At 40.4% G+C, this 21,401-nt stretch overlaps 1 protein-coding gene across 3 annotated transcripts in view; it reads right to left on the minus strand.

The window, feature by feature from the left end:
• The window catches only part of USP32 (ubiquitin specific peptidase 32), a 206,691-nt gene that overhangs the window by 140,760 nt on the left and 44,530 nt on the right, over positions 1 to 21,401 (minus strand). For 2 of the 3 annotated variants that reach the window (XM_055577393.1, XM_055577391.1), the window contains exons 1-2: positions 13,816 to 13,843; positions 1,712 to 1,839 (exon numbers count right to left, since the gene is read on the minus strand). In XM_055577393.1, coding sequence (XP_055433368.1) covers positions 1,712 to 1,839; positions 13,816 to 13,828 — 141 coding nt within the window. In that variant the 5' untranslated portion in view covers positions 13,829 to 13,843. Of the gene's footprint in view, positions 1 to 1,711; positions 1,840 to 13,815; positions 13,844 to 21,401 lie in introns of those variants that run through there. The other variant, XM_055577392.1, reaches the window with a different exon arrangement.

A 21,401-nucleotide genomic window follows, 5' to 3' on the forward strand; every position in this document is an offset into this window, starting at 1 on the left:
ACCTTAGTATCCCAGACGAAACAAGGAATGAAAGGAAGAATGGGTAAGCCCATCAAGAGAGTGAATTACGTGACGAGTGAATATTTTTGCAAACCATGTATCTTATAAGGGACCAGGATCTAGAATACATAAAGAACTCTTACAACTCAAGTATTAAAAAGACAAATAACCCAATTAAAAACTGGACAAGGACCTGAATGGACATCTATTTATAAATATGGAGATGGACACATGTAAATCTTTATACATGATCCAAAGAAATAAATCAGATATTCTAACTTTTCTTGGCACCACGAATTTATAGTCTGACAATTTCGACCTAAGGAAGAAGCTGAAGAAAAAGAAAGGCTTAAGTTAGTATATATTTGAATTTGGAAGAATGTTGTTTTAATTACTATGGATTCAGTTTAAATCCCTTCCTCTAATTGGCAACTTATATTAATTCGTTAAATTGCTGCTGCTGCTAAGTCGCTTCAATCATGTCCGACTCTGTGCGACCCCATAGACGGCAGCCCACCAGGCTCCCACATCCCTGGGATTCTCCAGGCAAGAGCACTGGAGTGGGTTGCCATTTCCTTCTCCAATGCAGGAAAGTGAAAAGTGAAAGTGAAGTCACTCAGTCGTGTCTGACTCTTAGCGACCCCATGGACTGCAGCCTACCAGGCTCCTCCATCCATGGGATTTTCCAGGCAAGAGTACTGGAGTGGGGTGCCATTGCCCTCTCTGTGTTAAATTGCTAATTATATCCTAAAATGAGAAATTCTAAATTCCAAATTTTTATATTAGCATTTAAGACAAAACAGGAGGATTTTGTTCAGTATGAACAGAATTCATACTGAAAAAAAGTCCCAATAAATAGTATTAGGAAAAAGTTGTCATAAATCCAAAATAAAGACAGCAAGAAAGTACATAATAATTCTACACAAGAATACATGATAAAATTAATACACCATATATCCCCACCAAGAAAAAAAGTAAAACACACATAAAAAAGCAGTAAGTGTACTTTCTATATTATAAACCATAAACTCAAAAGCACATAGCACAGGTTAGAAATTGCAACTGTCACTAATTGGGACAGTGAATTAAGGTTTGTGAAATACACTAAGCTTAAAATTCTTCCTATAATTTTCAGTTTTATTAATTGTATTCTCATTTCACCTTTCAAATGACATATTACATAACTGTATATATACTTTATTCACTGTATAAGGCAGTGAATTTAATGTTAGAAAGGGAATATTTATACCAACTTAGCTCACTGTATCTCTACCTAAAAATTTTTCATGGAATCTAAATAAGACTTTACAAGTTTCATATACAAAATAATTTTACAGAATTAATTTAATTAGGTCTTACTATATGGAAAGGTTTAAAACTCAAAGTTTATAAAAACACTCCCAACATAAAAAGGACATGTCAGAGTGACAAAGTTCATAAGAATAAGAAGCCAGTCATATAAATGGTCCCATGATTATGATCTGCGGCTCTTAAAGATTGGAAGTACACAGAAGCAGAGCTGCACGCCTGCAGTTCTCCCATTTGGCCTCTAACAACACAGCCATATTGACATCTAAAACAACACCTATTTACCTACTCAGCAAGAAAAATAACTGTAGGGAAGATTAAATTGGTCAAGACCAGGAGAACCCTCAAGAATTCAGACTGGTGGATAACTATCTCAAAGGAAAACTTAGAGCATGAAGATTACCTCGGCAACTTTTGGAGGCACTCCATCTCCAAGCACTTCCCTGATGAAGCAGTGCTGGCCCATGTAATACGAGAGTCCACAAGTCCTCTTGAAGGCATCTTTCAGTCGTTTCAGCTCGACATCTGTAACTGCAATTCAGAAACAGAAGACAGGTAAGAAACCTGAGGAGAAAAGATGTCTCTCAAAATCTTTACTTTTTTTTCAACCCATTTCCTAACAAAAACTAGCAAATACTACTTCTCTTCCCAAATAAGTAAAATAAATCCAAAGATATTTTTTATAATTCTAATATTTTCAAATTTAATCTTAAAAATAAATATGAAAATTCTTGACCCACTATCTTCAATTGGCAGAACATTAAATTATGCATACAAATTCTAGGCAGGGGTAAAGAAGAGGTAACAATTAGCAGGTAAGCTGAATGGCATTAGGCTCTGACATTAATACCTTTTCAGCAGCAATGTACTCCTCTGGAATAAAAATTATATTATTTGTACTCTTTGAGCACCTATTTATCCATGCTCCCAAGTTTAGCTTAAACTGTATCATCCTCAACAAAGAAAGTAACCTATAAATAGATGATTCTAATAAACTATAATTTTTAGACATCCACTAACAAAAAAATTACTGAGCCATTACTTTATTTTAGGCATTGAAGCCTTTCACTGAATAGAACAATCTCTGGCTACAAGGAGAGAAAACTATTCTTTAGTACTATGCGGTCAGTGAAGGTACACAAATGGTGCCTCTAGCCCGTGCTAGAGAAGAAAGAGAAGACTTCTGGATGGAAGGCTGGATGGAAATTTAAAGGCTAACCCAAGAGAAATGGACAAGGGCATGCCAGGCAGATATGATAGTTTGTTTCAAAGTATACAGAGCAGGATGTATAAAGTTACCAGAACAAAATGAACAAGGCTGGGAGTAGTAAAAGATAAACCTAAGGCAGTCATTGACCAAGTCATAGCAATTCTGTTCTGACACAGTAAGGAAGGGATTCAGTCAGACACAATTCAGGTATGAACTCCAGGCAGATAGGAAACAGAACACAGTCAGATAAAATTCAGGTAGTTTACCAGTTCTGTGGTAAGCAAAATGTGGAAGCAAAAGGTGGACTGCTACTATGAGAAGAAAAAGGAGGAGCTATTGGGAACTATTTAGAAGAAAAGTCAACAGAATTTGAAACTTAACTGAAGAGTAGAAGCAATGTAGAATAACATTCAGGATTCTACCCTGAGAAACTTTGAAGGATGGTTTTAGCATATAGAAAGGGAATGTAAGAAAAAAAAGTGAGGAAGGAAAAATGATAAATAATAAATTAAATGATTAGTCATGTATGGATGTGAGAGTTGAACTGTAAAGAAACCTGAGCGCTGAAGAATTTGTGCTTTTGAACTGTGGTGTTGGAGAAGACTCTTGAGAGTCCCCTGGACTGCAAGGAGATCCAACCAGTCCATCCTAAAGGAGATCAGTCCTGGGTGTCCATTGGAAGGACTGAAGCTGAAGCTGAAACTCCAATACTTTGGCCACCTGATGTGAAGAACTGACTCATTGGAAAAGACCCTGATGCTGGGAAAGATTGAGGGCAGGAGGAGAAGGGGATGACAGAAGATGAGGTGGTTGGATGGCATCACCGACTCAATGGACATGAGTTTGAGTGGACTCCGGGAGTTGGTAATGGACAGGGAGGCCTGGCATGCTGTGATTCATGGGGTCGCAAAGAGTCAGACACGACTAAGCGACTGAACTGAACTGAACTGAAATGATAAGGACATACTGAAAATGAGCAACCTTCAGGAAACCCACTGAGTTTTTACAATTATGAGTGTAAAGTTTAGGCAAGGTTTGATGAAAGTCATGAGCATGTAGCTGGCAATTAAAGTCATGAATAAAGAGCACAAATGACATAGAGACAAAACTGGATGAAACCAATGCTTCCAGTACCTGCTGAGAAAGAAAAAAATATTCAAACAAGACTGACAAGGAATACTTGGGAAAAACAAAAGCAGTTTCCAAAGGACAAGAAGAAGGGGCTGGTCTACACACTCAAGGAAGGCAGAAAGGGCCAGCAAGATAAAGACTGAAGAGTGCCTGGCACATAGTCAAGAAGTCTGTGGTAGGGAGGGAAAGTTCACAAATTCTACAACCTGTAGGTCAATGATAAAACAATAAGAACTAATACACAAATAAGCAGCTACAGAAAAGTATAACTACTAAATGCTTAATTCATTAAAAAAAAATGAATTCATAATATTAACATCCCAATTTACTGATTTTTCCCCCTTTTTAGAATGCAAAAGTGAAAAAACAAAACAAAGATAATTTTATAAATTACAGTTATGGAGGAGAAATTCCTTCAGCTACTGGAATACTTATTTCTTCAGTATGCCTACTTTTCATTAACGGCTTTACTAACAAATTAGGATGCTCGTAGTCCAGAGGAGGAGACAAGAAAAATCAATCACTGTGAGAATCTATACACTGTTGGTTACAGATATTTGAAGGAATGCTTGGTAATATGTTTAAAAAAAGCAATGATGACTGATGACTAATGAATCTATTCACTTATAACATGAGAAGACATACACATAAACTTTTTAAAGCATTTGTAAAAGCAAACAGGGCTTCCCTGGTGGCTCAGTGGTAAAGAATCCGCCTGCCAAAGCAAGAGACGCAGGTTCAATCCCTGGGTTAGGAAGATCCGCTGGATAAGGAAATGGCAACCCATTCCAGTATTCTTGCCTGGGAAATCTCATGGACAGGGAAACTTGGTGGGCTACAGTCTATGATAGCCAAAAGAGTCAGACACGACAGAGTGACTAAACAACAACAAAAGCAGACAGACAGACTGAATAAGCTATTGTATAGGCACAAAACAGACTATCAGACACTAAAATACTGCCAGAGATCCATACTTACTGAAAATAAACAGTATTTTTATTAAAAAATAAAATCTGACAATTCCTTGTCTCCAACCTGCAGACAAGGAATACCTAAAAGTGTTCACTATACAAGTGAAACCTTGAAAACGTTCAAAATAAAAATTTAGGCAGGATGGAAAACAAAAGAGAATCAAGCCTAGAAAATTTAAGGTAGGAAAACATAATATTAATTTAGAAAGAAGAGGCAATTTCTGGAAAAACTAGTAAGTTCAACACGTGGGATTTTTCTTTACCTCCTTTCTCTCTACAGACTTCACTAAAATTGCAGCAAGAATAAAAAAAGGACACAAACTCACAAGGACAAAGAAAACAGGAGAAAGAAGAACTGAGGAACTATGAGAGTCAATCTTTTTCTGGGGAACATTAGTGTCTGGACGAGTGGTGACTCACTTAAGCAGACCCATGAAAATTGAAACCTAAGCAATCGAAACCAACTGAGAAATGTGGACAAGAAAGTAAACTAACTTAACCTGTCTAGAGCACCCAAAAAAGGCTCCGGAATTCACTGTACTAGTTACCACACACAAAAAAGGGAGGGTAGCGGTAAAAAGCGGGATGGAAGAAAAATTGGTTGAAAGTTACAAGAGAAGTGCTTAGACTAATCTCAGGTCCTTTAAAGCACAAGAGTCAGGCACCAATCTACCATCTAGCCACCGCATACCACTTTCAGATGTAGATATATATCAAGAAACCAAAGACACATTCTCTGAGACACTGAGACAGAAAGGCTCCATACTCGACCACACCAGGTTTAGCTGACAGCTACAGGAAGGACAATGAGGTATGAAAAAAGGTGAAGATTAAGTGAGCATCTGCATCATGCTGCCCTCCCTCCCCCTGTTCTCTCCCTGGGCAGAATCAATGAGCATTCTTCTCTGAAGAGAGTAAATGATCTTAGAACAAAGACCTACTGTTACTGACATGGGGTGAGGGGGATGCCGCCATTCCCCTTTTAAAAATGGCTGGGTTCCCAAAAGGAAAATCCACAAGTCAACAAGGGATATCAGTTCAGTTCAGTTCAGCCGCTCAGTCGTGTCCGACTCTTTGCGACCCCATGAATCGCAGCACGCCAGGCCTCCCTGTCCATCACCAACTCCAGGAGTTCACTCAAACTCACATCCATCGAGTCAGTGATGCCATCCAGCAACAATGGATGCCATCTAGCATCCACAACAAGGGATATACTCAAACATATGTCTTCCAATCAATCTTTTAATGCATAAACTATTTAAAATAAAAAGTCAGTTTGATAGTCATTATACAGCTGCTTCCCTGGTGGCTCAGAGGTTAAAGCATCTGCATGGAATGCAGGAGACCCGGGTTCCATCCCTGGGATGGGAAGATTCCCTAGAGAAGGAAATGGCAACCCACTCCAGTACTCTTGCCTGGAGAATCCCATGGAGGGAGGAGCCTGGTCACAAAGAGTCGGACACGACTGAGCGACTTCACGACACGATACAGTTAAGCATATACTTAACCTTATAACCCAATTAATTCCACTCCTTGTTAATTACACAAGAAAATACTGCTCAGAAATGTACATAGGAGCTTTATTAACAATAGGAAAAAAAAAAAAACTAGAAACAATAACCCCTTGATAAAGGAACAGGTGATGAAGTAAATGCAGTATAGTCATACAATGGAATAGTATTCTGCAGTAAACATGAAGAAACTACTGATCCATGCATCAACATAAATGAATCTCAAAAACTACACTGAGCAAAATAAGCCAGACACAGAAGAGCATATACCATATGACTACATTATATATAAAAGTCACAAAGAAGCAAAACCAGTTATGGTGTCCAAGACAGTGGTTGACAGGTAGTGAAGTAGGGAGAATGTGACTGGAGTTGTAGGAAACAGACACCTGCAGAGAGACAGGAGGGAACTATTCTGAGGTGTGGAAATGTTTTATATATTTGATTGGGGTGGTGGCTACAAAAGTGAACAACTGTTCACTTACTGAATTCTTAAAATCTATGCATTTTATTGTATATAAATTATGTATCAATAGCATAGACTGAAAAAAAAAAATGAACAGTCAAAGAACACCAAATATTGAGGAAGATTTCAATAAGAAAATTACCAAGACAAACAGGGGAAAAGAGGGGTAAGTAGAAATAATAATGAAGGATGAAAAAAAGTGAAAACCTTCAAATATTTTCAGAAAAGGAGAATAAGAAAATTACATCCAAATAACAATAGGGTACTATAAAAATTTAACAAGGAAAAAGTACGATGCTCTCTTGTACCTTTTCCAGAAAGTTACAGGAGACTGTCCTACAACAAAATGAGGGGGTAAACAAAGGAAAGAAGACAGATCCAGGAAACACTGACTGTAGCACTTCAGTTCAGTCACTAGTTGTGTCCGACTCTTTGTGACCCCATGGACTGCCGCACACCAGGCTTCTCTGTCCACCACCAACTCCCAGAGCTTACTCAAACTCATGTCTATCGAGTTGGTGATGCCATCCAACCATCTCATCCTCTGTCAGCCCCTTCTCCCCCGACCTTCAATTGTTCCCAGCATCAGGGTCTTTTCCAATGAGTTAGTTCTTCACATCAGGTGGCCAAAGTATTGCAGTTTCAGCTTCGGCATCAGTCCTTCCAATGACTATTCAGGACTGATTTCCTTTAGAATGGACTGGTTGGATCTCCATGCTGCCCAAGGGACTCTTAAGAGTCTTCTCTAACACCACAGTTCAAAAGCATCAATTCTTTGGCACTCAGCTTTCTTTATAGGAGTACATCAAAGCTGTATATTGTCACTCTGCTTATTTAATTTATATGCAGAATACATCATACGAAATACCAGGCTGGATGAAGCACAAACTGGAATCAAGATTGCCAGGAGAAATATCAATAACCTCAGATATGCAGATGACACCACCCTTATGGCAGAAAGCAAAGAACTAAAGAGCCTCTAGATGAAAGTAAAAGAGGAGAGTGGAAAAGTTGGCTTAAAACTCAACATTCAGAAAACTAAGGTCATAGCATTCGGTCCCATCACTTCATGGCAAATAGATGGGGAAACAATGGAAAAAGTGAGACTTTATTTTTGGGGGCTCCAAAATCAAGGCAGATGGTGACTGCAGCCACAAAATTAAAAGATGCTTGCTCCTTGGAAGAAAAGCTATGACCAACCTAGACAGCATATTAAAAAGCAGAGACATTACTTTGCCAACAAAAGTCCATCTAGTCAAAGCTGTTTTTCCAGTAGTCACGTATGGATGTGAGAGCTGGACGGACTGCAACAGGAGAGAGGTAAAGGAAATTTCCAGGATGATTAAGGTATCTGAGGAGGACAGCTATGCAGTAAGCACAGAGAACAAGACCAGATTAGAAATGAAGAAAGGACTCCATTTCCACTCCAAAAGTGGAAAGTCTGACAGTAAACTAATGCATCTGACCACAATGATAATATCTTAAAGAGGTATTTCACCTTCAAAAAAATAAATCTTGGGACTTCCATGGTGGTCCAGTGGCTAGGACTCTTTGCTCCCAATGCAGGGGGCTCGGGGTTCAATCCCTGATCAGGGAACTGGATTCCACATGCTGCTACTGAAGAACCAGCTCAGCCAAATAAATAAATCTCAAGGACTGGTTTTACTTTAGGTTTTGCTTAATCTAAGAAACTGTAGAAACATTTCAACTACACCTATAACACTCATGAGAGTTAAGAAACCAACTAGAATCTTATTGAAAACTATAGGAACAAAACTAAAATCCTTTCTCAAACAGGAAAAGTGAAAGTGAAAGTCGCTCAAACAGGAAGTATGAATAAAAGACAAGGGAATAAGGGAGAAAGTTTGCTCTTCTCATATCAAAACAAATTTTCAAGAGAATTGAACACAAACCTCATTCAACAAAAAGCCTTGATTTCAAGACATCTCAGTTTTCAAAATACTCAATTAGTGAGAATTAGCAACTCACACTCAAACACAAGATATGGTAAGAAAAATAAAGTACTTGATAGTCACTTAATGATTAGAGCACGAAAGTATTGATAAAAGCAATTAAACAGAAAAGGCAAATACTGAAGTAGAAATAAAATAAAGATTATGGTGTTTATCTCAGAAACAGAATCCCTCCAGTAAGACCCTCTGAAATGCAATCAGTCAACCAATCATTAATTAAAGGTTACTGGGCCCTTACTGATCACATGCCCAAAAACTGTGCTAGGCCATGAGGAACACAAAACTAATAAGCCAACTTTGCCTTCGAGGAACTCAGCCAAGAGACAGACTCATGAATAAGCAATGAAATACAGTAAACATAAAAGACATAGTTGTGCACAAGGAAGAACACCTAAAAACGGGAAAGAGTGCTCCCAAACTACATTACTAAGTACAACTAAGAACAAAGCAGATAGCTAGTTGTGATTTTGGTGACTATTTGCATATATATATATATTTCATATCAAGATCTCCTTATTGTGATTTCTTCTCACATTTGGGCATCCATAGCATGACATTCTCAAGACCTAGAGGACCTATAATAAACCTAATATAGCAACTTATCAATATAAACAACCTAAGCTGAAACTCCAATACTTTGGCCACCTCATGTGAAGAGTTGACTCATTGGAAAAGACTCTGATGCTGGGAGGGATTGGGGGCAGGAGAAGAAGGGGACGACAGAGGATGAGATGGCTGGATGGCATCACTGACTCGATGGACGTGAGTCTCAGTGAACTCCGGGAGTTGGTGATGGACAGGGAGGCCTGGCATGCTGCGATTCATGGGGTCGCAAAGAGTCGGACACGACTGAGTGAATGAACTGACCTGAATCGCCAGTTATGTTTATAAGAGAAAATACTTGTCTTCTGAGCTAAGTAGGATTTATATGCATGCATGCTCAGTCACTCAGTCGTGTCCGCCTCTTTGCGACACCATGGACTGTAACCCACCAGGTTCCTTTGCTCGTGGAATTTTCCAGGCAACAATACTGGAATGGGTTGCCATTTCCTACTCCAGGAAATCTTTTCCACCTAGGGATCAAACCTGCGTCTCTTGCATCTCCTGCATTGGCAGGTGGATTCTTTACCACTGTGCCACTTGGGAATAGAGAAGTAAGATTTACAGCTTGTATCAACTGGTGTAACAGTGACTGATGTGGCTGGATCTGGTTTAAACATAACCACAAATCTGTGTTTCCTGAACACATTCTCATCTAAGACTTTCCCACTCTCTCTCATTACTTGGTTTTCAGCACAGGATGAAAGCAACAGTATACTGTGTGAGCTAAGGGGAGGACGCTGAAGTCATCCAGGCAGTCTATATCCCAGTGACAGACTACATAGTCAGGGTGGTGGGCACTAACAAGAAACTTGTGCTTCTTTAATACTCTCCACTATTTCTGAACTGAATTTCATTTGATTCTCTCCCATCACTATCAATAAATACTGTCCAAATAAATGAACATACATGTGTAATTCCAACGCAAAAGGCCAGAAACATGAGCCATCTCCTTTGTACCTGACTATTCTCAGATTCGACACTGGGAAAAAAAAGTTGTATGAATAAAATATTCTGTAGCTCCTCTGCTCTGGAACACAAGTTCAAGAATAAAAGGAATTACTGGTGGTAGTAAAGACTAATGATGCAAAGTTCAAAAACAGAAATACTGGTAATGATGAAGTGGGGCAGGTAGGGCCTGTGGAACCCTAGAAAACACATATTCCTTCCCCAGCATGAAGCTGCTACTAAGTTCCAGGCATAGGCTGCAATGTAACAATGAGGAACCCAAGAATGTAAAATTTTTGTGAAATCTCTCTACTTTAAAAGTGTTAGCAGTTAATTAAAAAAAAATTAACCAATATGCAGTCTTAATATGGCCCACCAGCTGCCAAGTTTGGAAACCTCTGGTCAACTGGTTATGAGCACAAACAAAACATACATATATTTGAATCTAACACTGTCACTTACGTGTGTGTGTGTGTGTGTGTGTGTGTGTGTGTGTATAATAAAGACTTTAATGCTGGAAAAGAATGGATGTCCAATAATGCCAGTCTAGGAGGAGACGAGGAGATTTCCAGCAGCAATGAGAGCAGCCCTGTTCCCTTTCCACTCCTAACTCTGGAAGAAAGTTGTGACAAATGAGGTCCAGAGGGAGGAGGTAAAAGTTCAAAAAAGAACAATTTTTTTCTGCCCCTCTCCTTTTTCCTCCTTACCTGCAGACTAATATTACTACCCCAGCAGACCCACCTAACCCTGGAACAAAGGAACGGAAGGAAAAGAAAAAGCAAGGAGGAGAAATATCAAGAAAAAGGAGGCAATTTCTGCAGGTATGACAGACAAGCATAGAGAAAGTTATTGTCATTCATTAATTGTAAAGAAGGCACCCAAGTCACCTCTTAGTATCCTCAGGGAATCAGTTCCAGGACAAGCACTGCCACTCCACTCACCAAAATCCAGGGAGGAACAAAATCTCTTATATAAAATGATGTAGTATTTGCATAGGATCTAAAGAAGTCCTCCTTTAGATTTTTTTTTATACTCTGTATTTTAAATCATCTCCATATCCTTTCTAATGGGCTGCCCTGGTGGCTCAGTGGTAAAGAATCTGCCTATCAACACAGGAAACTGAAATATCCCCTAGAGAAGGAAATGGCAAATCACTCCAGTATTCTTGCCTGGGAAATCCCATAGACAGAAGAGCCTGGCTGGTTACAGTCCATGGGGTTGCAAAGAGTTGGACGCGACTTAGCAACTAAACAATTCCTCATAATACCTAATACAATGTAAATATGAGGTAAACTGCTGCTGGGAGCCAGCACGGGAGTTCCCACCCATGACAAGGTCATGCGGGAGAGCCCTGACGGGCAAGGCGAGTCAGGGCTCAAGGGCCCCCCTGGATCTGCCTGAGCGTCTACCCCAAACCAGAATCTGTTTTACTATTTCACGACTTTCACCAACTCAGAATTCTGACATTAACGGGGGCTATCCCCAACCACCTTTCTCTGAAAAAAATCAACTTAGAGCTCTAGTTAATAAGTCTCCTGGGCTTAATAGGAGTGTTTCAATTCAAACCCCTCTGATGACTTTCTAGCTTGCCTGACAGGTTTGTTCAGACTCCTGCAGCTACCCATGTGATTGTTCACAGCCTCCCAACCACAAGAGGCACGGGAAGCTCAAGATAGTCTAATAATGCAGAGCTTCTCAGAGAGTTAAAATTCTAAGAATAGAACTAGTAGAGGATTTCTTTGTTGAGCTAATGCTTGCTGCCAAGTTTCCATATCCCTTACCTACTGTGTCCCTGGGAGTGTATTGATTAATATAGTTGCTATATAGAAATGTAAGTAGTAGCTTTAATGTTTGTAACCTTGGACCCTTGAGTTAAGTCTTTCCTTGTTATAGCCCACCACACTTTTGCCCTATAGGAATGCAATTTTATCTAATGCTTTCGGAGGGTGGCACCTGACTTTAGAATAATCACTTTTAAAGAAAAATAAGTTTTTCTGAAGAAAGGGTCATAAAATGTTAACAGGCCTCCTGGCCAGAAGATGATGTAAATCACCTAAAGCCTTTGCATATGATAAGTTTGCAGAAAGAAAGCCTGGCTTCGATAAGAGTCAAAGACTGCTGACCTTGCATGACTCTACACCCCCTATTATCCTCTATGCACAATTTAAGGTATAAAAGCTACTTTGGAAAATAAAGTTGTGGGCCTCACTCATCAGACTTGGTCTCCCTGTGTCGTTCTTTCTTGTTTCCTTTTCTCTCCTTTTCTTCTATGTTCTTCCTTCAGGATGAATGATTGGAGCGTGGGGGCTCTCTGAGACTACTTATTTGCCTGGGCTTCTAAGACCCACTTGAGAAGGTGCCTAAGGTGGGGCACCTTCCGCGATTCGAGAGAGCGCCTGCGGCCTCCTTAGTCAGAACAAGTTCAGTGTCACGAACTTGATTAGTTTCCCACGTAAACCAGTCAGATCAAGCCTCTGTGTCTTTCTCCTTTTATCTATCCTTTTAATCGCCAATGCCGTCCTCCCGAGGGAATCCCTGGATCCAACCGGGGTTAGGGTTAGATGCTATCAATATATAAATAGTTGTCTGCATGTAACAGGACTGGTAAATTGAAGTTTTGTGGAACTTTCTGGAATTTCCCCCTCCCAAATACCCTTCTTCACTTTCACTTTTCACTTTCATGCATTGGAGAAGGAAATGGCAACCCACTCCAGTGTTCTTGCCTGGAGAATCCCAGGGACGGAGGAGCCTGGTGGGCTGCCGTCTATGGGGTCACACAGAGTCGGACACGACTGAAGTGACTTAGCAGCAGTAGCAGAGGGTGTTTTTAAATAGATTTTTAAAATATAAGGCCTTTGACTGTGTAGATCACAACATATTGTGTAAAATTCTCAAAGAGATGGGAATACCAGACCACCTTACCTGCTGCCTGACAAACCTGCAGGCAGGTCAAGAAGCAACAGTTAGAACCAGACATGGAACAGCAGACAGGTTCAAAATTGGGAAAGGTGTGCGTCAAGGCTGTATACTGTCACCTTATTTATTTATATGCAGAGTACATCATGAGAACTGCTGGGTTGGATGAAGCACAAGCTGGAATCGAGATTGCCGAGAGAAATATCAGTAACTTCAGATATGCAGATGACACCATCCTTACGGTAGAGAGCGAAGAGGAACTAAAGAGCCTCTTGATGAAGGTGAAAGAGGCAAGTGAAAAAGCTGGCTAAAACTCAACATTCAAAAAACTAAGAACATGCATCCGGTCCCATCACTTCATGGCAAACAGATGGGGAAACAATGGAAACAACAATAGACTTTATTTTTGGGGGCTCCAAAATCACTGCAGATGATGACTGCAGCCATGAAATTAAAAGATACTTGCTCCTTGGAAGAAAAGCTATGACAAACCTACACAGCGAATCAAAAAGCAGAGACATTACTTTGCCAACAAAGGTCCATCTAGTCAAAGCTATGGTTTTTCCAGTGGTCATGTATGGATGTCAGAGTTGGATCATAAAGAAAGCTGAGTGCCAAAGAATTGACGCTTTTGAACTGTGGTGTTGGAGGAGACTCTTGAGAGTCCCTTGGAGATCAAACCAGTCAATCCTAAAGGAAATAAATCCTGAATATTCATTGGAAAGACTAATGTTGAAGCTGAAGCTCCAATACCTTGGCCACTTGCTAAGAGCCGACTTACTGGAAAAGACCATGATCCTGGGAAAGACTGAAGTCAGGAGGAGAAGAGGACAACAGATATTGAGATGGTTGGATGGCATCACAGACTCAGTTGTCATGAATTTGGGCAAACTCCAGGAGATGGTGAAGGACAGGGAAGGCTGGCGTGCTGCAGTCCATGGGGTCACAAAGAGTCGGACATGACTGAACGACTGAATAACAACAACAAGAATATAAACAAAAGCAGAAAAAACATTTCACTGTTGTTTGTCTAGCTGTTTCCAGTTACATAGTAATCCAAACATATTCTGAATGGCCCATACAGCTACATAAAATATTCAGGACAGCTAAACAAAACTATGTATTTCAACTAATTATATACAGGCAGGGCTTCCCAGGAAGAGCTAGTGGTAAAGAACTCGCCTGCCAATGCAGGAGACATAAGAGACGTGGGTTTGATCCCTGGGTCGGGAAGATCCCCTGAAGGAAGGCATGGTAATAACTGACTCCAGTACTCTTGCCTGGAGAATCCCATGGACAGAGAAGCCATTGGGTCCAAGCAGGCTACAGTCCACAGGGTAGCAAACAGTCGGACACAAGTGAAGCAACTTTGCATGCATGCATACACACATACACAGGTATCCCCCAGTTTCCAAAAGTTCACTTTATACCACTTCACTTTTAATGAGAAACCTGCATTAGCACCTCTTTTCGTTAACCAAAAGAAATCTGAGGATGTTTGTTTTTATAAAAAAAAGGTGACAAGAGAAAACAGCTTTCAGCATTTGTTTTGCAAAGGACTATTAGAGAGGCATCACGCACCGCAAGCACTGAGAGGGGCACTGCCACGCGCCTTCCCTAGGCACTCCACCAGCATCTCAGCATCAAGCCACCACAGCTCTGAACTCTGTCTGTGGGCACTGTGTTTTATCTTTATTCCATAAATTCTTATTCCTGGAATCACCTGAGGTGCATTGAAAGAATTCTGATGCCCAGGCTCCAACCCAAAACAATAAACTGAAGTCTGTAAGTAGAACCCAGGGATTCAAATGTTTGCTAAATAAATGAATACATAAGTAACATTCTAATAACACAAAGTAGAATATAATAAATAGCCTAAATGGTATAAGCAAGTGATATGGCAGTACAGAAGGTTACAGAGGAATCTAGGAAGTTTCATAAAAGGGGGCCATTCTCACGCTAGAAAATTAAGAATGAGCCCAAGACAGAGAAACAGGAAGAACAGTCAAGTATCAGGAAGGGAGTGAGCACAGAGGTCAGAGGATGTTAGGAATGTTTAGAGCGGGGGTCCCCAGTCTCCAGGATCTAAGGCCTGGTGATCTGAGGTGGAGCGGATGTAATAACAATAGAAATAAAGTGCAGAGTAAGTCACCTGAATCATCCCCAAACCATCCCCACCCCCACCCCCGGTCTTCCACGAAACAGGTCCCTGGTTCCAGAAAGGTTGAAGATGACTGATTTGCAGAACAGTTTGAGAGGCTGGAATGCAAATTGTGGGAATTGTGAAAGAAAAGTATGGGAAAAGAAGTGGAAGGAATATCTAGGGTGATAAATATGCTAATGAGTTTTATGTTTTCAGGAGTTATTCTGGTAAGACTGTGAAAGAAGTATAATAAAGTGTAAACTTTTAAAATTTGGAATGCACACCCGGAGGCTAATGAAAAATTAAATCTGATTTAAGACTTCTATACTAAGTGTTCACTGTTTATATGAACGCAACACATTCCACGTATGGACCCCAAATCAGATCACAAGGCCTTAGATGCTGGAGGTTTGGGGACCCATGCTCTAAACATCTGAAAAATCTGAAAAAGAAAGCCAAAGAGATATACATTAGCCCTCATACAAATCCATCCCTCCTCATTTTATGTCATCTTCTGATAACAGAGAAGAAAGGCCACTGGGCCCTGATTTGAGATCTCCAGCGTTATGGAAAAATATTTACCAAAATTCCCACCATCAGTTTGCTGGCCTAAGAAAGAAATGATGCAGGAAGTAGAAGTAGAACAAGATTGAAGAAATGAAGGCAAATGAAATAAGAAAGTTAATTAAGTGAAAATAGAAAGGTTAAAGAGAAAATATTAGACAAAGAGGCATCGAAAATCAACATACATTTCATTGGTAACCCATATTTAACTATACCCAAATTTAACTAGGGTGGTGGGTCAGCACCCTGAACCCCTAAAGTTAATCAAAGGTCAACCATAATTACATTTCTGTTATGGATCAAATGTATTTGTCACTACACATTCATATGCTGAAGCTCTAACCCCCAGCGTGACTGCATTTGGAGTTAAGAAGTCAGTTCAGTTCAGTCGTTCAGCTGTGTCTGACTCTGAGATCCCACAGACTGCTGCACTCCAGGCCTCCCTGTCCATCCCCAACTCCCGGAGTTCACTCAAACTCATGTCCGTTGAGTTGGTGATGCCATCCAGCCATCTCATCCTCTGTCATCCCCTTCTCCTCCTGCCTTCAATCTTCCCCAGCATTAGGGTCTTTTCAAATGAGTCAGTTCTTTGAATGAGGTGGCCAAACGATTGGAGTTTCAGCTTCAGCATCAGTTCTTCCAATGAATATTCTGGACTGATCTCCTTTAGGATGGACTGGTTGATCTCCTTGCAGTCCAAGAGACTCTCAAGAGTCTTCTCCAACACCACAGTTCAAAAGCATCAATTCTTTGGCACTCAGCTTTCTTTATAGTCCAACCCTCACATCCATACATGACTACTGGAAAAATCATAGCTTTGACTAGACGGACCTTTGTTGGTAAAGTAATGTCTCTGCTATTTAAGTTAAGAAGTAATTCCTGTTAAATGAGATTATAAGGGTGGGGCCAATCAGATTAATGTCCACATAAGAAGAAACATGACTCACAGTGTCTCTAGGACCTTCCCACATACATAGTAGGCCATGTGAGGAGCTCAGAAAGAAGGCAGCCATCTGCAAGCCAAGAATAGTCCTTACCAGAAACCAAACTCTCCTAGAATCTAAACTTTTGTAGACTTTCAATCTCCAGAACTGAGACAAAATAAATTTGTTTTTTAAGCCAACCAATCTATGGTATTTGTTATGGTGGTGGTATTGTTTAGTCACTCAGTCGAGTCTGAGTCTTTTGAGATGCCAGTCTCCTCTGTCCTTGGAGTTCCCCAGGCAAGAATACCAGAGTGGGTTGCCATTTCCTATGCCAGGGGATTTTTCTGACCCAGGGATTGAGCCTACATCTCCTACATTGGGAGGCAGGTTCACTACTGCTGTGGCACCAGGGAAGCCCTGTGTTATGGCAGCCCAAGCTGTTTAATAGGTACAGAATTTGGTACTGAGAAGTGAGCTGCTACTGTAACAAATGTATACAAATGCAGAAGCAGATCCTAAAAGAAATCAACCCTGAATATTCACTGGAAAGACTGATGCTGAAACTGAAGCTCCAATACTTTGCCACCTGATGCAAAGAGCTGACTCATTGGTAAGGACCCTGATGCTGGGAAAGACTGAAGGCAAAAGGAGAAGCGGGCAGCAGAGGATGAGATGGTTAGACAGCATCACCCATTCAACAGATATGAATTTGAGCAAACTCCAGGAAACAGTGAAGGACAGAGGAGTCTGGTGTGCTGCAGTCCGTGGAGTCTCAAAGAGTTGGGCACGACTTAGCGACTGAACAACAACAATGGGTAGAGGCTGGAGGAGTTTTGAGATACTTGATAGAAAAGGCTTAGACTGCTGTTAAGGAACTGTTGGCAAAAGTATGGACATCAAAGGCAATTCTAGGGCAAGCTCAGAAAGAAGAGGGCTACAGAGAAAGTCTCCAACATCTTAAAGAATGCATTATTAACAGAATGTTGGTTAGGAATATGAATGCTTAATGCCATTCTGGTGAGACTGAAACCAAGTCCCACTGAAACCAAGTTCCCCCTGCAGAGTTTATTATTAACCTCTCTACCCAAAACTTCATTCCTGGCTGCTATCCAAAAAGTCTACAAACAATAAATGCAGGAGAGGGTGTGGAGAAAAGGAAACCATCTTATACTGTTGGTGGGAATGCAAACTAGTACAGCCACTATGGAGAACAGTGTGGAGATTCCTTAAAAAACAGGAAACAGAACTGCCATACAACCCAGCAATCCCACTGCTGGGGATACACACCGAGGAAACCAGAAATGAAAGAGATACACCCCAGTGTTCATCGCAGCACTGTTTACTATAGCTAGGACATGGAAGCAACCTAGATGTCCATCAGCAGAAGAATGGATAAGAAAGCTATGGTACATATACACAATGGAATATTCAGCTATTAAAAAGAATGCATTTGAATCAGTTCTGATGAAGTGGATGAAACTGGATGGAGCCTATTATACAGAGTGAAGTAAGTCAGAAAGAAAAACACCAATACAGTATATTAATACGTATCTATGGAATTTAGAAAGATGGTAAAGATGGTCCTATATACGAGACAGCAAAAGAGACACAGATGTAAAGAACAGACTTTTGGACTCTGTGGGAGAAGGCGAGGGTGGGATGATTTGAAAGAATAGCATTGTATATTATCATATGTGGAATAGACTGCCAGTCCAGGTTCAATGCATGAGACAGGGCACTCAGGGCTGCTGCAGTGGGATGACCCTGAGGAATGGGATGGGTGGGAGTGAAGTGGGAGGGGGATTCAGGATGGGGAACACATGTACACCCGTGGCTGATTCATGTCAATGTATGGCAAAAACCACTACAATATTATAAATTAATTAGCCTCCAATTAAAATAAATAAATTAATTTAAAAAAACTTTATTTCCTTTCTTGTACCACCCCTGCCCCTTGTGACCAAGGAGCATCAAAGAAAAGAAGGAGACTGACACCAAGTGGGACCTCACAGAATCTTCCTGGGTACTAGCCCCTCTGTGTCCCTCTCTGTTTTGGCCAAAGAGGAGACTCAAGTAGTTAACAATTAAAGAAGTGGAAAATGCTGACACAAAGGAAAAGCAGTCAAGCAAGAAAAGTAATAGCTTGAACGGAGTCACAAAACTAAGTCACTGGAGGGATACAGAGAACAGTCTGACATGTATCATTGAGCTGTTCTACAGAAACTAAGATGACTACCCAGTGGAGGGTGGTAACTACAAGCTGACCACAAGCACAAAGACCCCAAACTGACTGAAACCAGAAAATTGATGATTAAGATTCCTGAATATCACCACCAACTAATCAGAAGGATGTCCACTAGCTGATTCATGCACTCCATGACCCCAATCCCTAATTGTTGCCTTTTAAAACCCTTGCCTGAAAGCCACGGGGGGAGTTCAGGTCTTTTGAGCATTAGCTGTGCACTCTCCTTGCATGGTGCTCTGCAAAGAAAGGCCATGCATTTTTTCACCACTACCTGGCGTCAGGAGACTGCTTTGCTGAGTGGTGGGCAAATGAACCCAAGTTCAGTTGGGTAAAAAGGTATCAGATAGAAATGAGGAAGAAGAAACCAGAGGAGAGGTGACCCTTATTGTTGTTGTTTAGTCACTAAGTCATGTCCAACTCCTTTGCGACCCCATAGACTATAGCCCACCAGGCTCCTCTGACCATGGGATTTTCTAAGCAAGAATACTGGAGTGGGTTGCCATTTCCCTCTCCAGGGGATCTTCCTGATCTGACCTAGGGGATCAAACCCACTTCTGCATTAGCAGGCGGATTCTTTACCACTGAGCCACCAGGGAAGCCTCTGATTCTTATTAAAATGTGACAAAAAACTTGCCTGAACTTGTGGTCATGTTCTAGTGTTCTACAGAATACACAACTTTGAAGTGATGAAACTGGTTATTTGGGTGAGGAGATTTCTAAGCAAAATGTTGAAGACTTGTTTTCCTCTTACTTGTTTTTAGTAAAATGTAAGGAAAGAGATAAATGGAAGGAATTGTTGAACAAAAAGGACCCAGAACTTTAAGGTTTGGAAAATTCTCAGCCTATCCATACTGCAAAAAAATGATAAAGGCTTGATCTGAAGAGAACGCTAATATCTATTTGATAAGGAATTTAGTTATGTCCACGAGCCCCAAACTTCAGCAACTACTTCAGCAGAAGCCAGGAATAAAGATGGGAATATAGCAGGAGATAGGCTTCCCAGGTGGCTCAGTGGTAAAGAATCCACCTGCCAATCCCTGGATCAAGAAGATCCCCTGGAATGCCACCCCAAGCAGACCAATACAATAGTCATATCACCAATAATAAACAGGCCAAATCCTCCTTTCTAGTTTAGATAGAAAAACTACTTCAATGCTTCTACAGGATCAGATGAAGGGATTAGAACACAGTCTTTGAAAGGAAAATAAATGTCTATATTTGTGATTGCCCTCCCCTTAAAAATCAGTATAAAAAAACAGAACATTGCTTATCTCTAAACTTTTATAATTCTTTTGTCTATACCAGCAGTCATCAACCTTTTTCTGCAATGACCCAAGATGGATATTTTCATTTCCATGTGCATTCTCTGAACTCTAGCTGAAACTACACTCTTTTTAACTTCCATTTAAATCATATACATATATGTAAAGCATATGAAATTTAATCCACTTTTGTAAAGGTAAGCTTTTTTTAAAAGTTCAGTACTTCACTACTACTCATTACATGCTTATAAAATATTTCACAATATTGGTACTCTATACTCCTATTATACACTGCCTTAAATCACAATTTTTTTTCAAAGGTTATGGTTAAGTCTTATGTCTCCAAGTAGATTTTAAGTCTCTTGAAAGCAGGGACCAAGCAATCTATTTCTTCATCTTTCTTATACAGCCAAAGCCTATCATGCATTCAGATTTTTGCTAAAAGATAGGAGTTGCTATTTAACAATTTGGTTCCAAAGGCATGGATGAAAATTTAACAACATCTGAAGCAGAAGATAACCACAGAAGTAAACAAACACTAGGAAATATGCTTTTCTCTGCCAAACTAGAATAAGAATATCCAAATACAGAAGGAAAATGCCCAAAGTAGAAAGAAAATCACAACCAATATTAATTTATAAATGTCCTTGATACATGTATATATGTATGGCTGAGTCCCCTTTGCGTGGTTCACCTAAACTATCACAACATTGTTAATCGGCTACATCCCAATACATTTTTTTTTTAATATGCTTAGTGTGGTTGATCTAAAAGTGAATTTATCTACCAAAAGCCTCTGGCAGACTACTTAAAACAAAAACTACTACAAAGTCACTTCAAGTAGATAATAAAGGCCAACCTGAATGTCTCAGATTTAAGAGACAGCCTACGAACAGCAATTTTTTTTTTTTGCCACTAGTGACTTCAGAAAACAAGAGTTTCAGAACATGGACTTCCCTTGTGGTCCAGTGGTTAAGATTCTGCCTGCCAATGCAGGAAACATGGGTTTGAACCCTGATCCAGGAAGATTCCACCTGCCACGCGGCAACTAAGTCTGTGCACCACAACTACGAAGTCCAGGTACCTTAGCGCCCGTGCTCTGAAACAAGAGAAGCCACTGCAACAAGAAGCCCTCGCACTGCAGCTGGAGAGTACCCCCCACTCGCCACAACTAGAGAAAACCCCACGCAGCAATGAAGACCCAGCACAGATGAAAATAATACATTA

This window comes from Bubalus kerabau, chromosome 4 (genome assembly GCF_029407905.1).
Source record: "Bubalus kerabau isolate K-KA32 ecotype Philippines breed swamp buffalo chromosome 4, PCC_UOA_SB_1v2, whole genome shotgun sequence".
Taxonomy (NCBI): Eukaryota; Metazoa; Chordata; class Mammalia; order Artiodactyla; family Bovidae; genus Bubalus; species Bubalus kerabau.